We start from the raw sequence: 10,650 nt of genomic DNA, 5'->3' as shown, positions 1-10,650 counted from the left end.
CTACCATTGCTGCTCAGGGCACACAGAGGAAGACAAAGAACAGTGGACTATACTGTATGACATCATACAGTGATGTACTGCTCTGTGTTATTCCTTACCCCTCCACTAGGTGGTGGTACAGCAGCAGCAGAGGGAACAGACACAGGATCCGGCTGGGAGCTGTAGGTCTGAGGGATGGCTGGCTGCGGCTGCGGCTGCGGATCTGCAGACACAGAATACAGGATCAGACATTGCACACTCCACATTCTTCTAAGGAGATTCGAGGAACAATGTATGGCAATTACAATGATAACCTTTCGATTGATAAACATTACAGTGATAACCATTAGATTGTTTGACTGGCAAAATATAAAAAGATAAAAAACTATTATACACAATAGTATACAGTAGCATCTAGATGAGAGGCAAAAATAACATTTGATTTAGGGGATTTTTTTGCGTCGATATTTTACATAATTTGAGAGGGTGATTTGCTCATAAAGTGATTTTAAAATATGGTGTACTTTAATTAACAAGCTTTTTGTGTCATATAAACCTCAAAATGATGAAGTCAAGGAGATTTCTTTGACATGTAACAGGTTATAACACATCTTACAAACTTTTAGGGGTTAATTTGCAGACTGTTAAAATAACCCAAAATATGGTGTATTATAATTAAACCACAAGCTTTTTATCATATAAACCAAATTGATAATTACATCAGCTAGTGAAATCAACTCTTGGCAGTTCTGGGCTATTGTGACATCACCACAGCACAACAATGTGAGCCACAATAGATGCAGTGTTTTTGTTTGTGTATGAAGTATTTGGCAACAAGAATAAAACAATTCACAATCATTTCAGTGGTCTTGTTATCATTGCAATGGTAACATATCTTTCATGTCAAAAACATGGGTAGTGTTCATAATGGTAAATAAGTATTTTGCAAGGTTTTCCCAAAATTCTGACACAAATTTACATTCAAAGAACAAGTGAGACAAATTCTCACCGTTTTCACAGAAAACGCAGATATCATCAATAGCCACAAATCTGGATATCATAGAATTACAATTTTTTTTGATTGAATATAACTATTTTATTAAAACATTAGCCCTAGTGAACAATAACAAGAATAACATTTTCCTACATAATTCTAAGATTTTTTCAGAGTGATTACAATTGCACTAGAATAGTTAATTTTTTATATATTTTTTGTTTGTTCCAATATTTTCTCATTAATACCTGCATTCTGTTTTGATGTAATGTTTTGATGTAAGAATGTAAATTGTTGATCTGTATTTTGATTTTTGGATTTTATTATATTTTTAAAAAACCAATAGATGCGGTGAAGGAGTAAATGGAACGCAGACCATTCCATTGAGCAGATTGGCGCACAGTCAACAAATCTGATCTAACAAATGGGATATTCCTCAAATCCATCATGATTTATGTATTGTAACAGGCCCACAATGTGGTTACTTTAGTCCGATTTGGATATATTTGGCTGTTTTCGTAGCACAACATTTATACGTTTTCAGGTTTAGAAGAAGTAAATGCTAACTCTCATTCATACAAAAGTTACACTTAAATCCAAACTGGTTCTCCAGCAGATTAGTAAAAATGGCTCACCCCGTGTTAAAAAATAGCCTCTTTCCCAATATTCAAATTACAACGTCTCACTTTCGGTTATTTGAAAATTAAATAATCTCCAAAATATTGCTGTATTTAAAACAACCCATAGAAAGCTGTTTGCAATTTCTGTTTAATCCACCAGAAAAGACAAACAGATATTACAACAAATATTATGGTTAAACCCAAATATACTAATTCATATATTTTTAAATATACGTATATAAAAAATAAAAAAAACAGTTAAATACCTATCTTTGTTATCGCTCAACACAGAATAGCCGCATAAGGGGATGTTTGAAGAAAATATTTATATTTTATTCAGCTTTGTTCAATAGTATTCCTCATATTATAAAATAATGGCACGGAAATATAAACAAATCTTGTCTGCTAAATGAACTAGTGTAGCCCACAGCCATTTGGCATAGCCACATCAGGACCTAACATAAGGACAACTCAGAGTTTGCTATTCTTTTCTTCTGAAATATACTACATTTTCTTCATATCATGTTTCTTTAGACCTGTCTAAAATAAATAATGGATTTATTGTGAAGGTGTAGGCTACAGTTGAAGTCGGAAGTTTATATAAACTTAGGTTGGAGTCATTAAAACTCGCTTTTCAACCACTCCACAAATTTCTTGTTAACAAACTATAGTTGTGGCAAGTCGGTTAGGACATCTACTTTGTGCACAACACAATACATTTTTCCAACAATTGTTTACAGACAGATTATTTCACTTATAATTCACTGTATCACAATTCCAGTGGGTCAGAAGTTTACATACACTAAGTTGACTGTGCGTTTAAACAGCTTGGAAAATTCCAGAAAATGATGTCATGGCTGTAGAAGATGCTGGTGGAAACAGATACAAAAGTATAATATCCACAGTAAAACGAGTACTATATTGACAAATCCTGAAAGGCCGCTCAGCAAGGAAGAAGCCATTGCTCCAAAACCGGCATAAAAAAGCCAGACTACAGTTTGCAACTGCACATGGGGACAAAGATCGTACTTTTTGGAGAAATGTCATCTGGTCTGATGAAACAAAAATAGAACTGTTTGGCCATAATGGCCATCGTTATGTTTGGAGGAAAAAGGGGGAGGCTTGCAAGCCGAAGAACACCATCCCAACCGTGGAGCACGGGGGTGGCAGCATCATGTTGTGGGTGTGCATTGCTGCAAGAGGGACTGGTGCACTTCACAAAATAGATGGCATCATGAGGTAGGAAAATTATGTGGATATATTGAAGCAAAATCTCAAGACATCAGTCAGAAAGTGAAATCTTGATCGCAAATGGGTCTTCCAAATGGACAATGACCCCAAGCATACTTCCAAAGTTGTGGAAAAATGGATTAAGGATAACAAAGTCAAGGTATTGGAGTGGCCATCACAAAGCCCTGACATCAATCCTATAGAAAAATTGTGGACAGAACTGAAAAAGCGTGTGCGAGCAAGCAGGCCTACAAACCTGACACATGCTCTGTCAGGAGGAATGGGCGAAAATTCACCCAACTCATTGTGGGAAGCTTGTGGAAGGCTACCCGAAACTTTTGACCCAAGTTAAACAATTTAAAGGCAATGCTACCAAATACTAATTGAGTGTATGTAAACTTATGACCCACTGGGAATGTGATGAAAGAAATAAAAGCTGAAATAAATAATTCTCTCTACTATTATTCTGACATTTCACATTCTTAAAATAAACTGGTGATCCTAACTGGGATTAAATGTCAGGAATTGTAAAGAAAACTGAGTTTAAATGTATTTGGGTAAGGTGTATGTAAACTTCCGACTTCAACTGTATGTGGAGAAGCCAGGAGATGCTAAATGTGGTGTTCATTAATGGTCAATTATAGTGAGACCGACAGTTACTTGCTTGACAATCACCGGCTGACAAAATGTTGTGACCGCCACCGCCCTAGTCCAGACCATACCAAATCTGAACCAAACATTGACGTTTATGATTGGTTCAGATTTGGTCTGGACTGGACCAAAAACCAATGTCCGTGGATGTCGAAATCAAGGGCAGTCTGGAACTGCACCAAAAAACAATAATCCAAAAGGCATCGGTCAGTGCTTACTGAGGTGTTGACTACAGTGTTGCCTGAAATGGCATCGTATTAATGCCAATCTATGTGGCAAGCCTACCATTTGTAAAAAAAAACAAAAAAACGACGTCTGGGCAGGAAAAAAAATAAATGTCCAAATAACGTTGGCTCGTGCTTACTGGGGTATAGCCTACCATGTCAGCCCACAATGGAATTTTATGAATGCCCATCCATGTGGTAGGCCCACCGATTGTAAAACAGGCCATTGTATTGGCTTTCTTAGTCCTGATTCATGTGACTAATTAATTTGGCTATTTAAGCTCTAAATATCATCTACCCAACTTTATCAGGAGTTATCGCGAGCCTATTTGCACAGCGGGAAATGCAAAAGTATTTTATTTTTCACTATGATAAGCTTGTCAAAAATTGATGGATACAAACCACTGATCATGACAATGGGGTGAAACTCCTCCTCCTCATTGCCCCCAGCAAAATGTGCCTACATTTAGGCTATTGTTATAATGCTTGTATGGATGTCAACCTCAAATGTTAATTTCATCGTCACAAATCAATTGCATTGAAGTTAAAAACGACTTTGACTACCACCACCAATTTCAGTATGCTAGCTATGCTAACCAGGATTTTTTTTTGGGGGGGGTGGGGTTTTTAATATTGCAGATAGATTGTGGGTTCTATCACTGTAATTGTCTGCATCACTTCCAATCCCCCATATATTTTTTATTTAGAAAAATGATTTACCATAACCCTACCACCCCTCCCCTAATTGGAGTAAACTAATGGAGAGCAAAACTTAGACTTCTACATCCAGATTATACATACTATATATATTTTACAGACACGGTACATTATACACGAGTTATCATTTATTTCCAGCATCATTTGTCCCAATAAAGTTTGACTAAATGAAAATCCACCGAACGGATAAATATGTTGTCAATCTTTAGAACATTTTTCCTATATCCAACGTTTCCATTAGACTACATAAGTCACAATATATTTTTTTTCGACATTGCTTTCGTAGAATAAACCCGGGTGAATAGAAACCTGCCTCGAGACAGGACAAAGATACACAGAACTCCGGAATAACCCGGGAAAAATGAACAAATGAAACCACAAGTGCCTTCGGAAAGTACTCAGACCCCTTCCCATTTTCCACATTTTGTTATGTTACAGCCTTATTCTAAAATGGATCAAATAATGTTTTCCCCTCATCAATCTAGATTTTTGCAAATGTATAAAAATAAAAATGAAATACCTTATTTACAGAACTCTTCAGACTCTTTACTCTGTATTTTGTTGAAGCACCTTTGGCAGCGAGCACGGCCTTGTCTTCTTGGGTATGACGCTACAAGCTTGGCACACCTGTATTTGGGGAGTTTCTCACATTCTTCTCTGCAGATCCTCTCAAGCTCTGTCAGGTTGGATGGGGAGCATCACAGCACAGCTATTTTCAGGTCTCTCCAGAGATGTTCGATCGGCCACTCAAGGACACTCAGAGACATGTCCCAAAGCCACTCCTGCATTGTCTTAGCTGTGTGCTTAGTGTTGTTGTCCTGTTGGAAGGTGAACCTTCGCCCAGTCTGAGGTCCTGAGCACTCTGGAGCAGGTCTTCATCAAGGATCTCTCTGTACTTTGCTCCATTCATCTTTCCCCCGATCCTGACTAGTCTCCCTGTCCCTGCTGCTGAAAAACATCCTCACAGCATGATGCTGCCACCACCATGCTTCACATTAGTGATGGTGCCAGGTTTCCTCCAGATGTGACGCTTGCATTCAGGCTAAAGAGTTCAATCTTGGTTTCATCAGACCAGAGAATCTTGTTTCTCATGGTTCGAGAGTCCTTCAGGTGCCTTTCGGACAACTCCAAGCGGGCTGTCATGTGCCTTTTACTGAAGAGTGTCTTCCGTCTGGCCACTCTACCATAAAGGCCTGATGGGTAGAGTGCTGCAGAGATGGTTGTCCTTCTGGAAGGTTGTTTCCTCTCCAAAGAGAAACTCTGGAGCTCTGTCAGAGTGACCTTCGGGTTCTTGGTCACCTCCCTGACCAAGGCCCTTCTCCCCTGATTGCTCAGTTTGGCCGGGTGGCCAACTCTAGGAAGAGTCTTGGTGGTTCAAAACTTCTTCCATTTAAGAAAGGTGGAGGCCACTGTGTTCTTGGGGACCTTCAATACTGGGCTCCCGAGTGGCGCAGTAGTCTAAGGCACTGCATCTCAATGCTAGAGGCATCACCACAGACCCTGGTTGATCCCAGTCTGTATCACAACCGGCCGTGATCGGGAGTCCCATAGGGCGGCGCACAATTGGCCCAGTATCGTCCGGGTTAAGGGAGGGTTTGGCCGGGGTAGGCCGTCATTGTAAAATAATATGCTCTGACATGCACTGTGGGACCTTATATAGACAGGAGTGTGCCTTTCCATGTCCAATCAATTGAATTTACCACAGGTGGACTCCAATCAAGTTGTAGAAACATCTCAAGGATGATCAATGGAAACAGGATGCACCTGAGCTCAATTTCGAGTCTCATAGCAAAGGGTCTGAATACTTATGTAAATAAGGTATTTCTGTATTTTATTTTTTTACATTTGCAAAACTTTCTAAAAACCTGTTTTCACTTTGCCAATGTTTGAGTATTGTGTGTAGATTGATGAGGATATATTTTTATTTTATACATTTTTACAATAAGGCTGTGTCGTAACAAAAAAATCCACTGTGAAATATCTTTTCCATAACCAAAAAGATTGTAGTTTCAGCTGTTTGAAGCTGGTGTACATAACCGAGAGGTAAAAGATGCAAAAACTAAACTTAATGCACATAGAACAGACATAGACATGGTTTCAACGAGAATGACATATCTATAATTTATATGTGGATTTGGTCAGGTCACCCAAAAAGTTATATATTGCAGCTTTAAATAAACAGAAATTCTACCTCATGAGTCTTGCGGACGTTCATGTACACAATAAACATCGTACCAAGTCAGAGGGTAATAAATGATAGGCCTAAATTAAATATATCTTGTCAAAAATCTTGTCAAAAATGAAACAGAAATGTCTAAGTAGCTAGCTTTCCATCCAATTGGCTATAGATTATCATGCAAATATTCTAAAATTCTAAAATATGCATTTTCTCACCAGTGGTACTGTATGTGTCTACCCAATAGACTTGTTGCAGATAAACATTTGTGTGTGATGACGTAGTGCAAAAAAAATGCACTTTTTAATTTAAGTTTTCCTGTACTGAGTAAAAAAATCTCAAATTCAATGTGTTTCCATTGCATTTTCAACTCTACCGAGTTTTGTCACAAAAACTGTTGCGTTGAATAGCAAATGTGCCTACTCATATATGATGGTTGTTTTATCAATATTTGCACATAAAGGCATTTCCACCACCATTTCTCGCTAATACATTTTACAGACAAAAAATATCCCACTATGTCGAAGGAACAAATTATCTTTCGGCATTTATAAAATTGTACCGAAACTACCACTTTTCATCACAGCTGTCGTGATATTTTTTTACAAGGTATGACTTTACTCGCATTAAAATTGTGGATGGAAACGTAGTTATTGTTGCAATAAACGGTCAGGTAAAGTCAGACTCGAGTCCAAGTCATGTGACTCCAATCCAAGAATAGTATTAAAAATGACAGATATCACATGACATTGAGGTAACTGTTCACGTGGTTCCTCCAATCTGGTTCAGGAGAAGAAGAGGTAGAGGCTAGGAGCTTTTGGATGGATGACGAGGAGGAGACCTGGCTGACAACTGTGGCACGTTTTGGGAGCATGGAGAGGCCAGAGATACTGTTGCCAGACTAATAAATTGGGCTAAGGAACAGAAGATGGGTTTTGGAGAAAGGCCATCAGTGTGTGTTATGCAAGCAGTACAGCGGATGACGGCACGGAATGAGCTCGGTGAAAGGATAGACGTGGTTATGGACAGTGAGGAGGAAGGAGAAGAGCCGAGTGCAGTGGGAAGATGTGTGTTGGGGAAAAAAGGCGCCAAGTACAAACCGTATTATGCCGTCTCTGATTTCTCAGAAATTGAACCTGACGAGACCTGTGGTGCAGGTGTGGTGAAGACCTCCGAGTCCGTGCCTCCCCCCGATGGTCATGCAAAGGATGATTCGGGCCCAGTGGGAGTGACATTTTTGGAAAAAGTGGATCCCTGCGTTTTGGCTGAGGCTGGGGTAGATAATAAGTTGGGTAATGTTAAATTGGTTAAGGTAGCTCAAAGTAGACTTGTGAGAATTTTCTGTGTTTCTTCTGTCCAGTGGGAGCGGGCCCTTCACATCACGCGACTAGGGCCAAGAGCTGTGACTTGCAATTGGGAGCAGGGCGCCTTTAAAAGGAGTGATTATTCGGGTGACTTTATGTGTTGAGGTGGAGCAAATTGAAAATTCCCTATGTCTGTGATGCACGCCGTTTGGTGCGACGCAGACCCGGAGGCGAGCTTGGTGAAACTGAGAAGACACTGTCTGTCATTTTGAGTTTTGAAGCAGTCTTTACCTGATAAAGTGATGTTAGGATATGTCAGTTATCCTGTGAAAGCGTTTGTGCCGAACCCACAAGGTGTTTCAGATGCCAAGCTTTTGGTCATGTTGCAGCAGTGTGTAGGAGGGAGATTCCAGAGAGAGAAGTGTGCTGGAGGGTATGGGATAAAGGAATGTGTAGTATCGGTGAAAAAAACTGTGTGTCAATTGTGTGTGTACTCATGTTGCTGGGGATCACAAGTCCCCGGTGCGAGAGAGACAGGTTGAGGTTGCCAGGGTCAGACTAGAACAGAAGGTTTTGTATGCTGAGGCAGTGCAGAGAGTAGAGGATGATGGGTCAAAGGTCAGACGTAGGCTTAGGCCAGTACAGAGTGATACGAATTTGTGCTTCAGTAAGGTTGGCTTCTTAGCATTCATTCATTGTAATCACAGAAAATAGATGTTGTGGTAGCAGCTGCAGAGAAGTACAGTACTTGGGTGTACATGGTTTTACTGCAGAAGAGTTACAAAGTGTGTTGAATAAAAGAGTCCCGTCCTCCCAGGCCGTCTGTCTGGTGTAGGATCAGTTACGGTCAAAGTGGTGGAATGGGGGTGGTGATTTTTCTTTTTATGAAATAGTGGCATATATAGTGTTCGAGACCGATTCAAGACCAAGACTGGAGCGAAAAGAGTCAGAGTCAAAGCCAAGACCCAAAGGGGGGGCAAGACCGAGTCAAGACTGAGACCGGGAGGGGGACGAGAGGTACAAGACCGAGTCGAGACCGAGACCTGAAAAATGCGAGTCCAATTCAAGACCATGATTGTAATTTTGTCAAATCGTCCCCATAACAAGAGTTCAAATAGAGCCAGTCTAAAAAAATGTACTAACCCAAAAACAGTGGGGAACAATGAGAGCCTTCTACGCTTTAAGAGAAAATCTAAGGATTTATAAAATAATACAAATAATTATTCATATTATTCTTTTCAATCATGTTCTGATTTAATCTCTTCAGGATTCTTCCTTGGTGGACTCTGAGGGGATACATCTAGCTAGCTAAGTCAGCGACTGGCGAGGGCTAGGATCAGAAGCTTGATGGAAGGCATCTGCCATTCAACTGTATTAGGGCAAAATGTTGGAGTGACAGTGGAATCAACCAATTACATTGACTTGTAGTGGGTGGGACCGTTTTAACAAAAATGTATGGAAACAGGTCACTGCAATAGCGGGCATTAGTTTCCCCAAGGTCTCGCTAGCTAGCTTTTATTGTCGGCTAGTTTGCAGCGGCTGCAGCAGGTGTTATTGAAGAGGATGTTGTTGCTAATTTGTTAGCTTCTCCCTTTTCAAGAATACATTTCAACAAGAGGTAGTGGAACTGTTTTTTTTTTATTGCTGTTTGCATGCTGGTAGCCATCTCTTTGAAAATAACTTATGTGTGTGACACATTGTTGCATTTCAACTTTAGATCACTGGTTACTTTGTGTGCTAAACCTGAAAAAATGTTTTCCACTGGGAAGTAACAGTTGAACATTTCGACTGGGAAATGCTTAACCTAATGGTTGTGTTTTTGTATTCTTAGGACTGGGACCTACTGGCTTATTATGTCTTAGCGAATGGACTGCTGTCTTTCCATCGACCCTATGCAGTGGTGTCGCGGTGCCTGTTGAAGTGGGTCCTGTGTGAAGGAAAGGCTGTTTTCCCATCGATTTTTCTGATTTTCACTTTCAACATCACACTTTCAAAAAATGTTATGCTGTAAGTCTACAACAATGCTTAACCACATCGGCAGAGCATTTGAGGTCTGGGAAAAAATCATCAAAAATACATTTATGGAGGGTGTAGTTGCCCTTTAAAATTCAATTGACCAAAGCAAATGCCCTCCCCATTGACACAAATCAGCATTATATCATTCTATCAGATAGGACTACAATGCAGTCAACATTTAATTGGGATGTTTTTGGGGGGTAAGCCTTTTGAAATGTTCATGCAAACCGCTCATGATGACTGAATTGCACATCGCAAATTGGACCAACATTTTTTAAAACCTGGTTTGCATACCCACTGTTGCCTTAGTTAGCATTTACTGGTAGATATAAGTTGAAAGTCTTTCCTACCTACCGCCTACCGATGTCATTCTTCTGTGAGGTGCTCCATCCCTTACGAAAAAAGACTGCAGTAATTTTGCAGTGTAACTGCAGTTACAGTGCAGTATAACTGTAGTTCAACCTCAGTACACTGCAGTTATTTCTGCAATCACTGCACCCAAAATACCACAGTCGACTGCAGTCACTGAAACCTTTACTGCAGTTTCAAAACTGCAATCAGCCAACTTCAACCTGAAAGAGTGTGATATCTCCGGCTGGCGCTTTCATCCCGACCGCCAGGAGAAACACAGGCAGAAATGTGCCAAGGTCGCCTCCAATGGCAAAAGACGGGGGTTATACGACTCCAGCGAGCACCGGTGTACAAGGGCACCAACCTGGATGGCTTCATCAAGCAATCT

At 40.2% G+C, this 10,650-nt stretch overlaps 1 protein-coding gene across 1 annotated transcript in view; it reads right to left on the bottom strand.

The window, feature by feature from the left end:
• LOC139368242 (LIM and SH3 domain protein 1-like) overlaps window positions 1-10,650 on the bottom strand; it is a 38,582-nt gene that overhangs the window by 2,026 nt on the left and 25,906 nt on the right. Inside the window, exon 6 of the mRNA XM_071106939.1 lies at window positions 99-202. Within this exon, the coding sequence (XP_070963040.1) occupies window positions 99-202 (104 nt within the window). The remainder of the gene's footprint in view (window positions 1-98; window positions 203-10,650) is intronic.

Source organism: Oncorhynchus clarkii, chromosome 16, assembly GCF_045791955.1.
Source record: "Oncorhynchus clarkii lewisi isolate Uvic-CL-2024 chromosome 16, UVic_Ocla_1.0, whole genome shotgun sequence".
NCBI classification, from domain to species: domain Eukaryota; kingdom Metazoa; phylum Chordata; class Actinopteri; order Salmoniformes; family Salmonidae; genus Oncorhynchus; species Oncorhynchus clarkii.
Note: the sequence above shows the minus strand (reverse complement) of the source record. Positions and strands in the feature narration are given on the sequence as shown.